A 22,362-nucleotide genomic window follows, 5' to 3' on the forward strand; every position below is an offset into this window, starting at 1 on the left:
ACCCAATGAGGAGCCGACTCAGGGTGGGGCGGGACTGGGGCTAGAGCGGAAGTGGTGGCCGGAGCGGAAGTGCAGCTGCCGCCACCGCCGCCGCCGATTCCGGAGCCGGGTAGCCGCTGCCGCCGCCGCCACTGCAGCTACGGTCGCCGCCGCCGCCGCTGCCGCCACTACCGCCTGAGGAGTGGGCCTGGGAAGACGTAGTCGCCGCCCTCCGAGCTTCCCGGAAGCGCCTTTGCTCGCTATAGTCATCCACGGTGAGTGCGGCGCGGCTCCCAGGGGCCCCAGCGCGAAGCCCCTTCTCGGGCGGCGGCCGCGGCCCGTCTCGCCACCGCCCCTCCCCGTTTCCGGCCGGGCCTGCGTCTCCGCGGGAAGCCCGGGCTTCTCTCTCGGCGAGCCGTACGGGGTGCGGCTGGGGACGGCCGGGCCGCGGACTCCTCTCGGCACCTCCTCTGCTCGGCGCCGCCCCTGCCTGCTCCCCTCGGGCCCGGAGCCATCCCTCTGGGCCTGTCAACCTCGCTCCTTTGTGGCTTTCAAAAATTGAAATGTAGCCGAAGGCGAGCGAATTCCCCGAGCCCCTACGTCCCTGCTGCACTCCCCTGGATGAGTAAGGGTTTAACCTTGGCGACAGCTGGGGCGAATCCCTCTCCCACTTTGCAGTAAAACTGTTTCATCATCGCTGGTGTGGGAGACTCGGCTGTACCTGAGATTCTCTTGACAGCGGAGTTGAGGTTTAAACCAAGAAATGGATTAATCGGAATCGTTTTACTGACCCAAACCGGATTCCCAATGGGGTGGGTGGGAGATCGGGCTGAGAATTGAGGCTTCTCATGATATTTGTCGTCATTTACTGCCATAACCTCGTGTGTCTGCGCCCCAAATTCCTCCAAACACTTTTTGTTTGTTTTGTTTTTTTACTGTTTGAAATTTGTTAGTGGGGAAGGAGTGGGCGGGATGTGGACCCTTTTCTTTCTATTGCATCTGGGTCTATTGCAAATGGAGAACTTGGATTCCAAAGGTGGCAGCGTTGGTGAGAATTTGCCAATCTCTCTGCAAAAATAAGTCTTGTCCTTGCCTTCAGTACATTCTCTTTTGTGAGACCAGATAGCATTCGACTCTTGATTTTACTTGTCCGATGTGGGAGGTGCAATCTGCAAGATGTTAAGAATCTGTAATATCACAGGAGCCAATGCAGAAAGGTGCAGCACTAAGGAGAATATGAAAATTACATTTCTCACCGTATCTCAGGTGTTTCTGTGAAACCACACATGACAGTTTACAGGCCTGAACACGTGGTTACTCAGCGTTTTACATTTAGCTGCTGGGAATTTATACAAATATTAACTTGGTTCTTGGTGGATTTCTTCTTGATTACCTCCATACATCGAACCTCATTTCTTAGGGTTGTCCGAGGTTTTTTTCTTCTTTTTTTTTTTTTGTTGTTGTTGTTGAAGATCAATGGCCATAGCAGCATACAGCTGGAGAATATTGGGTTGGTTTTTTTTTTTTTTTTTTGGTTTTCTCCATCTAATTTAGAATTTTAAGCATGACCTTAGAAATGGAAGGCTGAAAATTCAGTACCAACTGCTGAATTATTTTCCTAGCCTCAGCCTTCAAACAGGATAAACCATTCACCCATCTTACAAATGAAGTCTTTGTGAGAAATGAGGTGATTTGGCCTAAACCACACACCTACTTTCAGACTGAATATCCTCTTTCACCTATGGCAAGTATTTATGGACTGCCAGCCCCTGGAGTATGGCTCTTACCCTGTTAATCTTCTGTACGTCTCCCATCATGCAGTGCTTGTGCTATGTTGAAGCCATTTTAGACTTGGAGCTGTATGGATCAGGGAGGCAGCCTGTGTGAAACCAGGCCGAGCACATTCCCTTGATGCTTGTTCCCTAGGCAAGGGTCTCCAGAGATTTGGGCTGCTGCAAAAAGTGCATTTTTCCCACTTGGCTGTGGATCCAAAAACAGAGCAGTGAAGATGATGTTAGGTAAATTTGATTCAGTTCTTTCTCTGTACTGTTTTCTGGCAGTGATCATGAGAAGTTAATTGTCTCTGGTTCTTAGTTTCCCTGTCTTCACAGTTGTAAGCTGTAAATTGTTAAGTATAAACCTTGATTTTGTTGTATTTTAATGGTTGAGTTCACTTTCTTCTTTCTCCCTTTCTGAAAAGACACAGTCTTGTTCTGTCCATTTGCTATTAAAAATGATCATTATGTAACTGTACATATAGCAGGTTCATTTTTTCTAATCTGGACTGTACAAATGATAACGGTATTTCCTCTTTCCCACCTTTATACTGTGTAGCCCTGCCTGGTCTCAAACTCACTGCTTTAGTCTTCTCTCTGACTCTTAGTGCTGGGATTACAGGTGTGCATCTCTGTGCTGGGCTGGCAATACAGCTTTTGATGTGTGGTGCCAGACTGAATTAAAATAAGCTTCTGGCATGTAGATTTTCTTAATATAAATAAACTATTAAACAAATCAATGTAAGTGGATACATACCATGATGTTTAAATATGTAAGATATATGTGTATGTTGTGGGGTGTTTAAACAGCCTATCTCCTCAGACATGATTTTTTGGTTTTTCTTTTTTTTGTTTGTTTGTTTTTTGTTTGTTTGCTTTTTGTTTTGGTTTTTCGAGACAGGGTTTCTCTGTGGCTTTGGAGGCTGTCCTGGAACTCGCTTGGTAGTCCAGGCTGGTCTCGAATTTACAGAGATCCGCCTGCCTCTGCCTCCCGAGTGCTGGGATTAAAGGCGTGTGCCACCAACGCCCGGCTGATTTTTTGGTTTTTCAAGACAGAGTTTCTCTGTATAACAGCCCTGGAATATACTCTGTAGACCTGACTGGCCTGGAACTCATAGAGATCCACCTGCCTCGGCCTCCTGAACACTGGGATTAAAGGCATGTACCACCACTGCCTGGCCAGACATGATTTCTTTGTGATGAAAAATAAAGTCTTTTCTTCTAGCCCATTGAGAAATACAGCACACAGGGTACATGTTTTGTGTAGTCAGGGTGCAGTGCATAGCACAACTGAACTTGCAAGACATATGTAGCTATAACTTAGTAGCCGTTGATCAGCCTTTATCTCGTAGATTTGTAATCAATGTTTTTGACTGTACATGTACTTAATTCAACATTTAAATTAGATATAGCATATGAGCCTATAACATAGACATACAGAATCTACCCATTGTTACTTAATCATTACCTACCGAGGTATCATCAGGTAAGTTAGTGTATGATCACACTAGTCACCACTTGTAGCACTTTGTGTTTGCCAGACTTTCTTGTAAGCACTTAAATTATTTAGTCTTCAGCCAATGAAAGGTAAATACTGTTAGCCTCGTTGTACAGATGAGGAAATTGAGATGCAGAAATTTGAATTTGTTTGAGTATATACATATATGTAGCACAGATGAGGAAATAAATGCTGAAATCAGGAGTCATAGCCAGGTCGCTTGACTCTGGGTAATGATGGATTTTACTTGTGGTAGATTCCATGGCTACCTTACTTTTTTGTACATGCATCCTATTTATGTATTTAAGCGGGAATTTCATCTGCTCTTAAAGGTGTATACAATGCTGCTGTTGTAGGCTGATATTGCTGGTATAGATCAGATGAAAGCTGCTGAAAAGTCCAGTTTTTCTAGAACTTGCTTTACATCAGGAAGGAAATCCAGCAGGCACTCTGCAGAAAACCTCCTGGGTTCTTGTTCATTGTTACTTTTACTACAAGTCTTACTTTGGGAGAAGGAAGAGAGGGACCATCTGTCCTCTGTCAGAGAAAAGCTACTAAGTTACTCCATCTGTAAGAATTGTGCCCCCTGCTCTATCAGTGGCATCAGGCAAAAGCACTTGTGTCATTGAGGAACCCTAGAAACTATAGCACAGCTTTGACTTTAATCCCAGTACTTGGGAGGCAGAGGCAGGCTGATATTTGTAAGTTTGAGGACAGTGTGGTCTACATAGTGAGTTTCAGGATAGTTAGAGCTGCATAGTAAGACTCTGATGACTGTCGTGCTCCCCCCCTCAAAAAAAATCCCTGCTTTTTACATTTACCTAAAGAGATAAGAATTCACACTAGCTAGGGGCCAGGAGGATATAGTTACATAATAACCCTTTAACTTTGGGTCTGTCTTCACTACTAGGTTCTAGTAGATCTGCATTCAAATGAGAAACAGTTAGAGGTAGACTTGGGATTTTCCTAAGGAAAATGTTAAAGGAGGAGATACAGAATTGAAGTCCTTTCCTGGTCTGATATGTCTGCTAAAAGCAACTTATAAGGCTGCTTTCTGAGAGGCGGTTACATGTTTCTGAAACTTGTAATGAGATGAAAGTGAGTGGTGGCCTCACAGAAACAAGCTATTCTGGCAGAATGTTAGTAAACTTTTTTCCCTTCAAGTTCTGGCCAGTTCTTGATTATGTAAGTTTTCCTGTTCTGGTTGTTTATTTCATTGTTTTCCTTAAAAGACTCAACTAGAAGAGTTATTTCTGAATGGCCTTGACTAGCATGAAAAGCCAAATAAAGTAGCTATGAGCCTGTGATCTCCACACACACAATATTGAGGTGGATCCCAGCTCTGCAATGGATAGCTATCTGTGTGACCCTGAGTAAGTTATTCTTTACATATGTGAAGAGATGGTGCCACATGTATCATTGGTATCTAGTGTTATATGAATTTATACAAATTCCTAAGTGCTTCCTCCATAAATGAGAGTGTTGTTACTTAGCCTTTTAGCTGTTCTGGGTTTTGTATGGGTAATTGATATTTTTATATGCAGGATATGGTTTGAAAATATTTTAGGAACTTGTTGGAATCCAGTTTGAATCTATCTTTTTTAAATGATTTATTTATTTTTATTTTATATGCATTGGTATTTTGCCTGCATGTTTGTGTGAGGGTGTCATATCCCCTGGAACTGGAACTACAGGCAGTTGTGAGCTGCCATGTGGGTGCTGGGAATTGAATCCTGGTCCTCTGGAAGAACAACAGTCAGTGCTCTTAACTGCAGAGCCATCTCTCCAGCACCCATTTTGAATCTCTTAAGTATGATTGGTAACTGAAAAAATTTAGTGATCAAAAAACCTAGGGCTGTGTCTTGTTTTGAGCTGAGGTAGTGCTTTGAAAGGTCCAGTTGGATACGGTGGCTCACACCTTGTAACCCCAGCATTCAAGAGGTTCTGGCAGGGGAACTACCAAGAGTTTGAGGCTAGGCTGCATAGTGAGTTCCCAGCCAACTTAAGTTATAGAGTGAGATCAACAGCAACCAAAAAAGTAGTCTAAGATAGGCTGTATATACAGTCTGTATAGGACAGATGTGACTTACCTGCTTCTGTCCACAGGAAAAAACAGCTTGTTCACCTTTTAAAAGTTCATCAGTGGCCGGGCATTGGTGGCACATGCCTTTAATCCCAGCACGCAGGAGGGAGAGGCAGGCGGATCTCTGTGAGTTGGAGGCCAGCCTGGTCTACAGAGCGAGTTCCAGGACAGCCTCCAAAACAATACAGAGAAACCCTGTTTCGAAAAAAAAAAATCATCAGTGATCAAGTGGCTTGAAATTCAGTGTGGTGGGCATATTGCATTTTGGGTGTCCAAAGGACAATTAATAGTCTGAATTCCTAACTTAAGCTTTACAGCCCACTGCAGGTGCTAATAAAGGTGTTTACAGTAAAGTTTGAGTGTCATATTCTAGAAATAATCTTAAGTAATTAATATGTGCTGTTGTTTTAAAGGGAACAAGGTAGATTTAAGAGAAATGGGGTGTGTATTGAATGTCCTTTACTCATTGACCATTAAATTTTGTGTGGAAATCGTTGTCAGTGCTGTTGAATTGTGTGCTTACAGAAACTCCTAAACATGTAGCATCATAAACCAGATGTATTCTTCCTAAATGAGTGGGTGTGTTTATGGTAGTATGGTTGTTGATGATTTATATCTTTAAAATTATTTTGGTAATAGGAAATACTGTTTATTATCACCGATTCCTGCAGGTAACATTAGAAACATTGGTGCTGGAGTATAAAATAGGGCTCCAGTATCTGGAGCAGTAATTTATTTTGAATTATCACCATGTTTGCCTCCATGTGCTTTCAAAACTAGTTAAATGTAGGTGGGGTATTTATTTTTTAAACAGTTAAAATGAAAAGTGGCTACCATAGGCTAAAAAGTGTCTAAGTTCTCTTTATGTATAAGTCAACTGTTTGAACATGGTGCAAAGTTACAGGTACCATACCATAGTCTCCTAGTAAGGAGATCCCCATCCCCATGGATGTGTGTTATTTACTGGATCAGACATGATTTAACCAGTGGCTACACCCCTGAAGCAAAATAAATCCCCCTACCCCAACAGCTATTCACTGCTCCTCAGCTGGAGGTGGGGCCTCATTGCCCTTCCCCATCCATGCTAGATGTTAGCAGGCTCATATTGTACAGGTAACTACAATGGATAGGGATCATGAGTGCAACAGCCACCTCAAATCTAGAAGACATCGTTTCACAGCACTTCTTCTCTGCTCTGATGGGAAGTCTTCAGATGTCTTCAGTGTCCCTGAGCCTTGGGGATGACCCAGTTGGGCAGTGGTCACTTATTTTTCAGCACTTTGACCAGTCTTTGCATTAACCACTGTCAGAAAAGAAGTGTCTCTGGCCAAGGTTGAGACAAATACTAATCTGTTGGTATAAGCATAGACATTTAGAAGGTGGTTTGATAGCGTGTCTATTTAATAAAGCAATAGTAGTCTCCCCCCAGTCTAGAACCTCCTTTATCAGTGGGCTTCTGACCAGGGTTACAGCCCAGCATGATTTCCTTCCTGCAGAATCCATGCAGAAAGTGGTTTTACTCTTGTTGTAATGCTCTTGCTGTGATAAGACGCCTGACAAAAAGCAGCAGAGGAGGAAAAGGCTTCTTCAGCTTAAGTTCTCTCCCCCAGTCCCTCTTAACCCTTTCCACCCCAGTAGTCCCACTCCTGTTTCCATGTTATCCCCCTTCCTCCCTAAAGTCTCTGACCCTCTCTCATGGCCCTTCCTAGCATTCTGACCTCTATAGACACTTAAACACAAATCCAAAAATTCAGAGATGAGGTCTGGGCCTGAATTAACTCACTTAGTGTAATATTTTCCACTTTCATCTATTTCCCTGTGAATTTTGGTATTGTATTTTCTTCACAGCAGAATACGATTTATCGCATGTATGTATGCTTAGTATAGGATACCTCGGCTGAATGTTTCGTAGGTTTTGTAAATACAGTAGCAGTGAATATGGATGTGTAAGTGTCTCTGTGGTAAGATAAATTGGTAAATTGTATTTTGTGGCTTCATTATAATGGTGGGGTAAACCTTTGAAATCTGTTCTTTAGGTCAGTCAGTTGGGCTGCCTTTATGAATCAGAATTAGCATATGTCTTTGAATTGATCACTTATAGCCAGCAGATCAATTTATTGTGGTGCATGTTATTTATTCTCACTTGGACACACTGTTATGATAAAGCATGAGGAGAAACTTGGTGGATTCCATGGCAGGCAAGGGTCATCGAGGCTGGGAACAAACATGCCAGGCAGACAGAACTTAGTGAGTTTTATTAGAAAGGGAAAGAGATAAGAGGTAAAGAGACACAGAAACAGGACAGAGGAGAAGAGGGAGACAGGGAAAGACCTGTCTGCCCAGGGTAACAGAGGGAAAGAGAGCGTAAGTGGGTGTGGGGGGTGTCTTTCTTTTAAAGGGGTCCTTTGCACTATGCCACCATGCAACCCGGGGCTGACCAAAGTACTGCCTGAGTGCATTCCACCAGGCCAACAGGGACAGGCCAGCATAATGCCTGAATCCTTACACATACCACTTACACCGGTGGGTTTTTTTTTTTTGTTTTGTTTTTTTTTTTTTTTTTGGTTTTTGTTTGCTTGCTTGTTTTTTTGAGAGAGTTTCAACACTGGCGGGTTTTTTTAAGTTAAGTGTTGGTTTGTTGGGCATAATTAGTAATGATAACTTGAAAACTTATGTGAAAGATGGGGGCTGGGCATGCTTGTAATCCCAACACTCAGGAATGGGATGATCAGGAGTTCAAGGTCATTCTCATATTTTCATAGGGAGTTTGAGGCCAACCTGGGCTGCATGAGACCTCAAAACAAACAAAAACAAAATTTCACAGTTGCTGTGGAAGAAGCACAATTCAGTGGTTTTTCTTCACAATTCAGTGTTTGCTGGGCATAGAGCTATTGTATTTAGATATTTTGTCTCTGTTTCCAGCAAAGACTCTGCACATTTGAATGAAATTAAAGTTTTACAAAACTGCATTTTGTGTGTGGAATGGCACACAGACATTTTTAGAGTAGGTGTTTTCAGGGTGTAGTTTCCTTTGAGAGCCAGGAGAGCTTCACTTGTTCAGGATAACGCCCACCAACCAGCTGATCATCACCCTGACTTCTCCCTCTCCCAAGGCAGGTAGCTTGACATAGTTTCCTTCAGCCCTGATCTACTTTATGGTGCTGGGGTTGCTCTGGCTGGTGCATCAGGGAATGGTCAGCCCCCACCCACTCACACTTCTGAGCCTGGATTTTTTTCTGCCACTGTAGTTCCTTGTTCTTCTACCATCTCATAAAAGGAGCTAGCACACCTACCTTTTTAAAAAGATGCATTTCTATGTGTGCTTGTGTGCACATGCTTTCTCATGAGAGTGGCTTCCCGTTCCCCAGATTGCCAGAGGCATCAGGTCCCCGGAATTGGAATTGGAGTGACAGGGAGTTGTGAGCTCCAGAAATGAATTCTGAAAGTCAGACTGATTCCTTGTAAGAACGTTATGTGCTTTTAACTTCTGAACTCTTACTCCAGTTCCCGAATACACATCCCTTTAACCTCTTCCCTCTAAGTATAGTTGGTTGCTTTTCCAAGAAGATTTGGATGTACTGCCTTCTTGTGGTGGGTTTTTTGTTGTTTTGTTTTTGTTTTTGAGACAGGGTTTCTCTGTGTACCTTTGGATCCTGTCCTGGAACTTGCTCTGTAGACCAGGCTGGTCTCAACCTTACAGAGATCCACCTGCCTCTGCCTCCCAAGTGGTGGGATTAAGGGCGTGCACCACCACTGCCCACTGTGTTTTTATCATAGCTTTAGCTTGAGTGTGGGGGCACTCTGCTGGTAGTTCTTTTCAACTCCTCTGAGAGAATAATCCAAAGAATTCTTGGACATACTGGTCATTTCTGTGGTTGTTTCAACACTGGATTGTAGGCATTTTGTTTTTGTGAGATATCTTAAAAGTCAGAATTACTTGTCCACGAACTTTTACTCTAAGCACTGTCTAAGCATTTAGTGTGTGTTATCTTATTTGGCTGTTGTTAATGTTTACTTTAAACACGGCAGAAACAGGTATCATAATATGGGGGATTCACTTGTATATAGTTTTATATAGTTTCCTGTTCTATACAGTCAGGTGACTCTTGGCATATAGTAGACAATGGAATCCAATTTTAATTTTTTTGTGTGTTTTTTGTTTTTTGAGACAGGGTTTCTCTGTAAAATAGTCCTGGCTGTCCTGGAACTCACTCTGTAAATCAGACTGGCCTCAAACTCACAGAGATCTGCGTACACCACCACCACCTAGCTACCCTTAGCCCCTTGGTGTTGGCTTTTCTAATCATATTTATATGCTCTTTAGGAACATTTTAGGAATGTACTATGAGCCCCTTCTTGCACAGCCATGTACATCTTAAATGTGTCTTTCCTGTGTAGTTTCCTGTTGAGGTGAGGCTCCTGCAGTCTGTACTGTCAATCTTTACTAAGCAGCTCTCTACTGTTGGATATTTGACTTGTTTTCAGTATGCCACTAAGCATTTGTTACATTTATTAGCAAATGCCTGCCAGTACTATGACTTGATGCTTCCAGTGGCCTATAACAGACAGATTGACACCCATCATTACCGTGTGGGTGCTCAAGGAAATGCTGTTCTCATGCATGTCAGTGCCTTCCTCCCCAGCCATGGCCATGGCCTCTACGGAGTTCATCTGTCCTGGTAGAAAGCAGATAAAAAAAAGATAAAGACTGTGACCCTCATTTAGAGCCTCAGAAGAATTGCGTTCCTTTCTGATAGGCTTCCACTACCTAGTAATTTCAGAAAAATGTGGTTTGCAGTTGCTAAAATGTCACAGTTAACATGTATGTCCATTTTAACTCACTGAGAAAATGACTCTCGTATTAGCATATAACTACTTTCTGTGCAAACATCAATCCTAACTCACGTCCTTCTGGGTTTTTGTTTGTTGTTTTGATACTGGGGGTTGAACCCAAGACCTTGTATATACACAACAGGTGTTCCTCCACTGAGCTAACACCCCTAGCATTTTTTGAAATTGTGTATTTTTTAAAAGTTTTTAAAAGCTCACACTTTGGATTTAAAATGATTTATAGACACGTGGGGAGAACTAATAATGATCTTCAGACTTGTTTGTGCAGCATGTATTTCTAAGAAAGATTTCGTATCTGTTGTTCTTTAATGCCTTGTTCCTGTGCTCACAGCAACTCTGCCTAAGGAGTCTGCTGTCTTCATTTGTAAATCATAAGACTTGAGTTTAACAGGATCCCTTTCTGTGTGATGGCAGAATGTGTTTTGGCATACAGTGCTGTTGCCTTTATGTGTCTTCTTTGTTCTCCTGGTCATGTGTGTTCAAAAACTTAACAGATGCTTACTTGAGCAGTTTAGGCATTACATGTGCATACTTCCTTAGAATAGTGTGTGGGAAACTAAGTGGGATAGCTTTCACCATCTACCATAGACCAGCATAAAGAAAGAAGCCTTAGACTGTGTAGCAGGTTCTGTGTGTGTTGAGAGTCCTGTATCATAGACCAGCATGGACTGTGATAGCGTTTGCATGGGCAGAAAGGAAAATAGCCCGCAGAGCATTCTAGAAGAAGAGGCCTGCATGTTTGAGCACAGTACTTACAGGGTGTATGGGAATGTGTACCTGAGAAGAGGGACCTGTTGAAGATCAGTGGATCAGAAAACCTTACAAGCCATGTTCTGAAGGACTTTGAAAACAACCAGCTAAGGTTTAGACTCAGGTGATGGATTAACCCAAAGAGGAGACTTTAGGAGTATTGAGTTAAGGAGAAGGTGTGGCTGAAGCACTAGTTTAGAAATCTGTGGAGTGAGGGAGTGTGCTTTTAAGGAACAGGAACTTTGGATTCTTGTATTTGAGGAAGGGGAGAATACTACCAAACTTGTAGGGGGTGGTTTCTTTTCAGGAGCTCCTCATTTAGTAGCTGTTCACTCATACTAGTTGTGTGCAGGATACTGGGGAGAGTGGGAACTCACAGTGTAGGAAGGAATTTGGGAGCGTATATGAATGATTTCAGTACTGAAGACATACATTAGCCAGCAGGTATAGACAGAATTCTTTCCAGAAATATTTTCACGTTAGAAATAAAATATCAGCCAAATGTAATAAAAACAAATTTTTGGTAGGTCCATTACAGGCTTAAAAAAAAAATAGCTGGATGCTGGTGGCACACAAGTCTGGGGGTGCTGTGCATTGCTGGAGTGTAACACACATGCAGCCCTGAGTTCAAGCCCAGCCGTCTCTAAAAATAGATACCAAAAGGCAAGTGAAATAACATTTTTAAATATTCAAAATAATCGTGTTTCAAAAGGTGGCACCAGCCACATTTTCTAGAGGCTACCAACTGTTGGATCTTCTTGGGGAAGTCGATGTAGGGGCTTTGTGGAAGGAGAGCCATGGCCAAGTGAGACTTGGATGAAGACAACTGTTTTGGCAGAAGGACATGTTGTAAGAAGAGGGGTTTGCTGTCAGTTGCTACTCTTTTCACTGTCTCTACTGCCCAAGGCAAGGGACTGTGAAAATGCTAGATCAGGAAGTGTCTCTATTGGGAATTTCAGAGGATGGGCCTGATAACAGATGTGAAATAGCTAAAGGTGATGACCCGAAGTACAGGTGGGTGTTGCTGTAGATGCAGAAAGAGGAACTGTTTCATTTTTCCTTGTCTGTGCCTTCCTCCAAATGACTAGATGTTGTGTAATCCATTTCCTGTTGAAATTGGCCTAGCTGCTCCAAAATCCATGTTATATAAGTCTAGAGTTACATAAGCAGCAGACATCAGGACCTTTAGTTAATGTGTTTTCTTGTTTCTTTGTGTTTATAATTGAAAGTTTTAGAAACTATAGATAAATGAGTATCCATTTCCTTTTTAAGGACATAAATTTAGTCTAAGGTAACATGATGGTTTTTAATGTCAAAGAACTGTGTGACTGTGTCGAAAAATCTTAAATAGTTCCAAACCAGAAAGGCTCCATTTTATTTCATATTTATTTATGTGTATAGGTATGCGTGTATGCCTGCATATACGTCTATGCAGTGTGTGTGTATGTGTTGTCCACAGAGGCCAAAGAGAGCATTGTATCCCTTGGAATTAGAGTTATAGGTGGTTGTGAGCCACCATGGAGTGCTGGTAATTAAACCCAAGTCATCTGGAAGAGCAGCCAGCGCTCTTAAACTGATGAGCCATCTCTCCTCCCAAAAGTTTATTTTTTGTACTGCATGTCCAGTGTAACAGAGTCACTCAGGAACTTGGGCTAATAGAAGGTCACCATTTGAGGACTGTACATATTAAAATACATGGACTTCTAGGTGACTACTATAAAAGAAGAGGGCCCAGGAATCTGTACTGAGTGTTTTTACATTTTGGACCTGGAGAACTGTAACTAAAGTGCTTGCAGTTTGACTCATAGCTGCTGTGGGGTACTGGGAAATGGACAGTGAGAAGGGACTTTTGTATTGCTGGGTGTTGAGCAAGGTTGCTTCTAAAAAAATACAGTCAGTTTTGAACTGCCGTGTACATGTTGGAGATTAAATGCATATCCTTTGGAATAGTAGGCAGTGCTGTTAACCTCTGAGCCATCTTCCAACCCCAAATTGAGGTCAGTTTTTAAAAGTTAAAGAACATGTATGTATCGTAAACTTAAAAAAAAAAGTTGTTGAGGGTGCTGTCAAGATGGCTTAGCAGGAAAGGGAGATTGTTGCCAAACTTGATGACCTGAATTCAGTCCCTGAAACCTACATGGTGCAGAGAGAGAACCAGCTCTGGCAATTGTCCTCTCTTCATACGTGTCCATGTGTGCACTCTTCCATTTGCACAGACACATAAGTGTTTTAAAACAAGTAGTTTTTACGCAGTTTCTGTGTGTTGGGATGATAAGATAATGGAACAAACAAGCTCTAGAAGAGACGGGCTGGCTAGAAAGCCTTGATGCTTACTTGTTGTGTTCTGGGTACATTATTTTCTCTATTAATATTTATACTTTCTAAGAAGGTGGAAGGGTGGGAATATTCCTACCATGTAGGATTGTTGATAATAAACTACCAAAATGATTTAAAGTTTAAAGACCTCAGCCCAGTCCTGACTAGATATTCAGTACATGATCCACATTCTTGATGGCATTGGGGGCTATGCTTCTGAGTATGTTGGAAGCCTGACATTGCTTTCTCTGTGCTCTTGCTGTTCTAGGAATGACCATGGACAAAAGTGAGCTGGTACAGAAAGCCAAACTTGCTGAGCAAGCTGAGCGCTACGATGATATGGCTGCAGCTATGAAGGCTGTAACAGAACAGGGACATGAACTCTCCAATGAAGAGAGAAATCTGCTCTCTGTTGCCTACAAGAATGTGGTAGGTGCCCGCCGTTCTTCCTGGCGTGTCATCTCCAGCATCGAACAGAAAACAGAGAGGAATGAGAAGAAGCAACAGATGGGCAAAGAGTACCGTGAGAAGATAGAGGCTGAGCTGCAGGACATCTGCAATGACGTACTGGTGAGGGCAGCGCCTCTGCTTTTCACATTCATCCCTAGGCATAATGGTCCAGATACAAACTCTCAGACAACTTAGGAAAGCGTGGAGGTGCTCTGCTATACTCAAAAGTTGAAAACCATGTGTAACTTGATCTAAGGAATATGGTAGCATTTTCATCGTCCTTTCTGATCAGTCCATCTTTTCTGGGATGTTTTCCTTCTCCTCTCAAAAATGTCTGCAACAAACAGGAACATTTCATCAACATTCCTCCATTTTTATTTAGAAATTGAGGCCAGATGGAGAGGATAATTAGAAAGATGCAGTCACTAGTGGACTGCTCTAGTAGTCTCGGTAGTGAATTGTCTCTGGAAAGGAAGAGATAGAAAGGCCTTTTGGCCCTCGCAAAGTCTAGCAATCTGATGTTGAAGGTTAGGCACATTCTATCAACCACAATGTACAGTCCAGAGCCAAACCAAAGGTGGTATGGGGCTTCTCCCATGTGTTATGTACACTCTGGTCAGGTGGTAGATCTTTCTAACTACATGTGGGGTTGGGTGGAAGGGTTGCCAGTCCTCAAGCACTTCATGCTTGTATTCTTTCCCTCATACCTGGAGTGCACTGGGAATTTTATTTTCTATCTGAAATCAGGTAAAACTTAACTAGGAGGGCTGCTTTGAAGGGAAAGGAATTAATACTTGTTGATTTCCTTCCTGCCTTACTGTCTGTCTCCCCAAATTACCTCCCTTGACATCCTTTTTTGAAAACCTATCAGCTGTCATGCAGCACCCCTCACTCCTAACCCACAGGAGTTAACAACTACTGCCTCTTGCGCACTCTGACATTGATTAATGAAGTCCTTGGTAGCTAAGCTTTGCTTTGAGCCTCCCTTTTTATTGGATTCTTAGTATAAGATAAGTTTCATGGCTAAACTTTTTTGCCTGTCGATTGTTTGGAGGTTTGTTAATTGGTGCACTAATTCCTGAATGTTAGGTACATCTGGTATTCAGATGAAGTATGGCATGCATTCCAAAGGCAAGCGAGTTTCATAATTCCTGAAATGTAGACCAGCTTTTAAGAGCATCTGAAAGAGTATGAAGAAGAGCATGGTACTTACTGCCTCTTAACCAGTTTTTCAGGATGCCACATTCTAAAACAACTCTTCGAAAATATTGCTCTGTATACGAAGCTTGGACTCCTTCAGAACTACTTTTGTTGTAAGCATAAATGTTTAAAGGAATTTGTTATTAATAATAGTACTAGACTCTCTGAGTGCTTACTACGTGCCAAGCAACGTGTTAAGCACTAGATGTAGGTTACCTTGCTTGTCCTTATAACTGCCTTAGAAGGTGGCCATGCTGGTCCCTCCCCTTCCCCCTCCCTCTCCCTGTTGTACAGCCAAGGAATCTGGCGCTTGGGGTCCTCAGCCTCTCCAGGTCATGAGGAAACAGAAAGTAAGCATCAGAAAAAGGTTTTCTACCCAGGTCAGATCAATTTTAAACTGAGTTCTTGGCTGTTCTATTGCTGCTTTTTTTTCCCCCCCAGAATGGAAAACCCACACACAATTACAGAAGTAATACAAGTTTAAATGGGGTTTTGTTTGTTTTTAAGAGATGGACAGAAGAGTTAGGAAGTGAAAGTCACTTCTGATGCCATTATGCAGAGAAGCATTGCTCCTAGAATCCTCCAAGGCTTTCCCCACATTTTTGTGTGCATGCACCCACACTTACTTTAATACTAAAGTGAGATTCTTTTGTTGATAGTCTTTTCCAGCTAATTTGTGTTAGCAGTGTAGCTCTGTGCCATCCTTTTTATATCGCGTCCCACTGTAGTGGTTGCATTATAGCCAGCCCTTACGGTGCTCAGAACGACTTTACCTGAACCAGGCATCTGCTCTTAGAATTTGACTAAACGGTATTTAGCAGCTTGGATTAAAATTGGTTAGGTTTTCCTGTTTGTTTAGGTTTTTTGTTGTTTTTAGTCTTCAGAAAAATCAGTAGTAGCAGTAGTCTATATCTTGAATCTCAAATGTAATTTTAACATCTCAGATGCAACTCAAAATTCTTAATGTGAATCACTTTTTAGGAGCTGTTGGACAAATATCTCATTTCCAATGCTACACAGCCAGAAAGCAAGGTGTTCTACTTGAAAATGAAAGGAGACTATTTTAGGTATCTTTCTGAGGTTGCATCTGGAGACAATAAACAAAGTAAGTAATGCTTTTTTTTTTTGTTTGTTTGTTTGTTGTTGTTTTTCGAGACAGGGTTTCTCTGTATTGTTTTGGAGGCTGTCAGTCCAGCCGGGCCTCGAACTCACAGAGATCCGCCTGCCTCTGCCTCCCGAGTGCTGGGATTAAAGGCATGCGCCACCAATGCCCGGCAGTAAGTAATGTTTTTAAGAAATAGTAGGAGGGCTAATATTTCATAACAAAATCCATTTTTATTTTGTTTACTATATATATTAAGATCACAATGAGAATTTCAGAGACCATAGAATTGTCATGCATGGGGTCACAAGGTTAGCAAATATGTCTAATGGACAAATATGAAGGGTATTAGAAGTTTAGTATGTAATGTATTTAGTGAACTCTTGCCTGAGAATTGATGGTTCTCTTTTTATAGATAAAACTAAAATATATTAGTTCACCTTGACTATGACTTTGCTTTACCCGGTTTTAGTTACTATAACTGTAGTCTGAAATCTAAATGGAAAATTCCAAAGATATGCAAGTCATATATTTTGCCCCAAGTTAGCCACGGTTTACTTACCTAGTAGCCATATTGGTTACTTGACTATTCTAGTATGGCACTGCTTGTGTTCAGGTAATTTACTGATTTCCAAAGTACAAGCTTACGTTACAGTATGTTGATTGAACTGTTCTGTTAATCTCCTGTGTGAGTAACCTTGAGCATGTATAATAGGTTTCAGTACTGTCTAGTTCCAGGCATCCACAGATGAGGGGAGACCACTGTGTGAGATCACCATAGGGATGCATTTCTCTCAACACATGGCTTACTGTGATGTGATTGTAGCTGCTTTACTCACTGCTGTGTGCTAAGTAATTGGGGCTGGTTGCATTATCCTCTTAGCACTTTGAATTTGGGTGTGAGTCTCCAGTTTTTCCAATAAAGAAACCAGAATTCATGTGTGGGCTTTTTACTTGCCCTAGGTCACATACCAGGTGAGTTGAGAATTTCAGCTTATTTATGCTGACCTTAAACCCCCCTTTTTTTCTACTAGAATGTATTTCCCACAGTTAGTCTTATGAAAGGCTGTTTCTGTATTTCTTGACTGCTTTAATAGACTTCATCATAATGGACGTTTCCTCCCAAAGCATTTAATAGTGTGCTCAGTGTCAGCACCAGCAAGTGTTTAAGGTGGATGGTGCAGACACTGACCTTTGTTTTGCTGGCGCACTTGCTTTAGCCTTCTTTACTAAAGTGACTTGATGGTGGATCCCATGTGTCATGCAGACTGTTTAAGAAGCTAACATTTTTATCTTCTTTATAGCCACTGTGTCGAACTCCCAGCAGGCTTACCAAGAAGCATTTGAAATTAGTAAGAAAGAAATGCAGCCTACACACCCGATTCGACTTGGTCTGGCGCTGAATTTCTCAGTCTTTTACTATGAGATTCTAAACTCTCCTGAAAAGGCCTGCAGCCTGGCCAAGACGGTGAGCAAAGAAAGACCCTTTGCTATTTCCAAGAACTTCCTTCTATTTATGAGCTGTCCGCACTATCTTGGACTTTTAAACATTTTCTAGCAGCTGGGATTTTAGAAAATAAATAAGACCATTACTTGGTGCTTTCATCTGGATATGTGTGTTGACCTTCGTTTTGCTTAGTTTAATTACTTTTAGGGTCATTGATAGAACCGTCAAGGTAAAAGTGGTAGTTCTCAACAAGCTTTTGGGCATTAGGCATTATCTTCTTTGTGCCAAGATAGGACATCATGAAAGAAAATGAGATCCCTTTAATTTGGAAAGGGTGCCTGCACTTAATTCTACAACTTGAACCCCTGAGACAAATCAAGCTTAGTAAGATGAGCTTTGCTGGTCTCCCCTTTGACCTTTGTACAGACCCTTTTAGTTGAACAAAAATAGAAACCACTTTGGCAATTAAAAACTTACGCAGGGCTGGAGAGGTGGCTCAGTGGTTAAGGGCACTAACTGCTTTTCCAGAGGACCTGGGTTCAATTCCCAGCACCCACATAGCAGCTCACAACTGTGTAGAACTGCAAGATCTGACACCCTCACATGGACATACATGCAAAATACCCGTGCAAATTCAATTATTTAAAAGAGCTTGTAGATTAAATGTATTAAGAGTAACTGTTAGTGGGGGTTTGATTTATACATGTCATGTATTCGAAACAGCTGGCAGACACACAAGAAGAGAGCAAGGCAGTTCCCATCCTCTTAACTGCAGGAAGAGTAGAGCTAATGCAGAGAATGTCCAGATCCTTGCTAATAGTTCTTTGTTTTAGGCATTTGATGAAGCAATTGCTGAATTGGATACGCTGAATGAGGAGTCCTACAAAGACAGCACCCTGATCATGCAGCTACTCAGGGACAATCTCACTGTAAGTACCTCTAGAGACTGCTTACCTACCTAGTCTACTATTATCCAAGATTGGAGAGTGAAGTACAGTTCTACATTGTTACCTTAACCTGTATCTGACTGCTAACTGTATGTCTTTACAGTCACCATTGTCTGGTAATGACGAGGTTGAGTGAGGGACCTGGAAACAATGACTCAGTGCTTCTCAGTCTGTTCTTCCAGAGGACCCAAGTTCCCAGCACTCACATGACAGCTCAAACCCGTCTGTACTCCCATTTTAGGGGGTGTGGTGGCCTCTTTTTGCCTCCTAGGGCATGTAAATGATACACAGGCATACATGCAGGCAAAACATCCATACATGTAAAATGAAATTTAAAAAAATTAGTAGTTGAGGTAAAATATATTGTGTCACCTTGATTTTTGTGTTTGTTTGTTTTTTGTTTTTCGAGAAAGGTTTTCTCTGTGGCTTTGGAGGCTGTCCTGAAACTTGCTCTTGTAGGCCAGGCTGGTCTCGAACTCACAGAGATCCACCTGCCTCTGCCTCCCGAGTGCTGGGATTAAAGGCATGCATCACCATCGCCTGGCAATTTTTTGTTTTTGTTTGTTTGTTTATTTGTTTGTTTGGTTTGGTTTTTGTTTTTACGAGACGGTTTCTCTGTATTGTTTTGGAGGCTGTCGGTCCAGCCCGGCCTCAAACTCACAGAGATCCGCCTGCCTCTGCCTCCCGAGTGCTGGGATTAAAGGCGTGCGCCACTACTGCCTGGCCTGACGAAATTTTTTAATGACCTTTTATTATATCTTTCTGTTTCCTTTTCTCTTGCAGCTCTGGACGTCAGAAAACCAGGGAGATGAAGGAGATGCTGGAGAGGGAGAGAACTAATGTCTGTCATGCTTTGTGATCTGTTTGGTGTCGCTCTGTATCCTCCACATTATATCTCTTTGTGCGATAAACAAAACAAAAAAATCGAATGTTGACTTTCGATTTTTCACAGCCTAAGCCTAGCAAAAATGGTCCCTGGGATAAACAGCTGGTATTTGTACCTGAAACTCAGACTGGTCCCTTAAATGCCACGGCATTTCTGAAGTCTTGATTTTGATCAGCATTGACAAGGATTGGTGTGTGTTTAATTTTTACAAACTGAACACTGTGATTATGGGGTTTTGTAACTTAGCAAAGCTCTTACTGGTAGGAAAAATAGACCTGAATTATGTATAACTTTTTAGAAAGTTTAATCTGATATCAAAATAGTCACTGAAAATACAATTCTGTTGTAAACTTGTACAGAAAGTTGTAGACATTCTGTTGTGATGCCAGGACTTAGGGTGAGAGGCTCACCATTGGCACCCTGAGTTTGGTAACTCAAGGTAAGTTTGCCTGTGGTTGAGGGCTTATTGATCAGTATGGGCTGTTGCCACTCAAGTTCATGACCACAGATATCTGCAGTGTCTTCTCCTGAGGAAACTCAAAACCAGAAAGTGAAATTCTTTGGCTGATAATTGGGCTGTGACACCACAAAAAAGGTCCTGCTCATACCATATATGTGACTAAACCCCTTAACTTACAGCAGTGTGTCCCTGTTTAGCAACTTGTGAAAACAGAGATCTGTTTCTATTAACCCCCTAGCTAAAGGAGAGAGGGAGTGGTGTATCTTAGGAATGGCCATACCAGCTTGCTGGATGAATCCTTTAAGGATAATGTTCTGAGGAGACAGTCTCACGCCTGAAGGATGCTCCAAGTCTTGGGTTCTTCCTAGCTGGGAATGTGGGAACGTTGAGATTTAACATTCTTTCCATCCTGTCCTTCTGAATGTTGACTTTGCTTCTCTTTAAATTTACAGCTTTCTGCTTTGTTGGGTGTTTTCTTTTGGAAACCTTTCTCTGTTGTTACTGTATGGACAGGGACAAGGCATTGAGCACATTGGTGAGCAAAGCCTTGCTTCACAGTGTTGGGAAAGAAGGCCTGCTAGCACCATCCCCCTCTCCTCCTCATGTCATCAGCACAGTTGTTTTTCATACCATGATTCAAATCAAAAAAAGTATTCTTAAGTATCCATGATTTCTCCCTACTGCAACCAGCCCTGATAATGCTTGTTAGTACCTGTGACCAGATCTCCCAGTGTACTCATCCAGCTTAGTTCTCAGACATGTCTAAACAAGACCTGTAACCCAGGGAAGCTGCATGGACACTACAATAGAGAGAACCAAGAACAGCCAGGCCTGTCAGTCTCACAGTCTCACCTCTACCTTGACATTCCATGTAGCTGCAGAGTCCATCTGTTTGTCCATCTGCTGAAATGAGAAAAGAACTCATGCACTGATTTAAAACCAAAACACAAAACAAAACAAAAAAAACAAATAAAAAAACCAAAAAAATATTCCTTTCTAGCTGAAGAAAAATGTGCAGTTAATACTTGGCGCTTGACAACACGGTAGTGAGTGTGGAACCGAGCCTGTCTGTATATCTGGTAGCTCTTTGCTTTGTTTTTTCCTTACCAGTATTCTGCCTAACGTTTGCTTCTGTGGTGGTTATATTTGCCTAGCAAGCACACCTGTGGTTGTGAAAATAGTATAGCAAAAAAAAGAAAAAAGAAAACCCCCAGTTACTGATGTACTAGATTCGTGTATGTCTTTTAAACATTCTAGTTTTACCTTACACGGAGTAATCAGGAAAATGTAAAAACTCAAAAGTGAAATAAAACATTTTATGAGTTAGTTGCCTGTGGATTGATGTGTCACCACTATCTGTCACTCAGGACTATTCTGATCACACCTAGTTGGGGCTTTTTCTTTAAAAAAATGTTTTTAAGAAGTAGTTTTGTTTAACCCTTTAGAGCCAACAGTAAGAATGTGTATGACTGTCAGGTTGGGTGTGATCATTGCCATCTTGAACCAGAGCAACTGTGATCACCTGTGCAGGGCTCTCACCAGCATGGGCCTGGGTTTGTTTTGGTTTTTTTTTTCCTTTTTTTAGGGGCAGGGCATATTTCACAAGATTATGTAAGCACTTTGGCTGCTGATGGGCACAGATGGCAACACTGCTGGTGGCATAACTGCTTCTAAGTGGTGCAGGGGACTCAACAGTGATGCAGCTGTCTTTGAACCTGCCCATGCTCCTTCCTGTCAGTGCCCCAATAAAACTTAACTGGTTTGTCAAACTGGACTTGGATGGAATCCTTTCTTTAGTCTCTTAGTATCTTATCTTCCTGGCCTATAATGAATAGATGTGTCTGTATCTCCTTAGGAAAAAGCCCTGTGATACCCCATGCAACAAAAAGTCAAAGGCGAGTCTAGGAGGGACAGTTAATGGCCCCCAGCTATAGATGATAAGGCATACAACTGAGCCAAGTGTCAGAGAAACCATCAGGTGGTAGTTTTCCCTCTGTAATAGATAGGGTCTGCCAGATAAGAGATGTCCCCCCACAAGCAGCTGGTGGACAAGAAGTATGTTACAGTCCCTGAAAGCATTTGTGGGTCAGAGTGTACGCAGTAGTGACAGTTGCATGACCTGTGCTGTAGGTAATAAGGCATGGCAACTGAAGCTGCTGACTGTCAGCCCCGAATTTCCTCATTGAGGAGTTGCAGGGGGAAGAATGGATGTGACCTGCTGTTTGCTCTGAGTTAAATGGGAGAAAGGGAAGGGGAAGTGGCAGGAGTGCTCGTCTTCTACAGCTGCTAGAACAGTTACAAATTGAGTCTGTTGACTGGGGTCCAGAAACTTGGGAACCCATGGGAAGAGTTGGTAATACAGAGGAACGGAAGATCCATGACTCAGCATGCGGGTGCCTTAGTGATGGGTCAGTATAGGAAAATGATAAGATAGTCTGCCTCTGAACAGCTTGAATAGGGAAATACAGATGGCTCCATGGGTAAAAAAGTATGGGGACTGGAGAGATGACTCAGAGAGCAATGGCTGGGGGGAGGAGGCAGGGGAAACTGGGATTGGAATGTGAAAAAGATAATTTCATGGTTGAGGTGGCCACAACTTGAACTGTATTAAGGGGTCG

The 22,362-nt window shown here is 42.2% G+C and overlaps 1 protein-coding gene across 1 annotated transcript; it reads left to right on the top strand.

Moving 5' to 3' along the window:
• The first annotated feature begins 74 nt into the window (after window positions 1-74).
• Ywhab (tyrosine 3-monooxygenase/tryptophan 5-monooxygenase activation protein beta) lies at window positions 75-21,513 on the top strand. The gene is made up of 6 exons (XM_040732945.1): window positions 75-254; window positions 13,521-13,822; window positions 15,884-16,007; window positions 17,309-17,472; window positions 18,285-18,380; window positions 19,182-21,513. Exons 2-6 carry the CDS (start codon window positions 13,523-13,525, stop codon window positions 19,236-19,238), a joined length of 741 nt encoding a protein of 246 aa, XP_040588879.1. The 5' UTR covers window positions 75-254; window positions 13,521-13,522; the 3' UTR covers window positions 19,239-21,513.
• The last annotated feature ends 849 nt before the right edge of the window (window positions 21,514-22,362 follow it).

Source organism: Mesocricetus auratus, unplaced genomic scaffold, assembly GCF_017639785.1.
Source record: "Mesocricetus auratus isolate SY011 unplaced genomic scaffold, BCM_Maur_2.0 Super-Scaffold_100028, whole genome shotgun sequence".
Classification (NCBI taxonomy): Eukaryota; Metazoa; Chordata; class Mammalia; order Rodentia; family Cricetidae; genus Mesocricetus; species Mesocricetus auratus.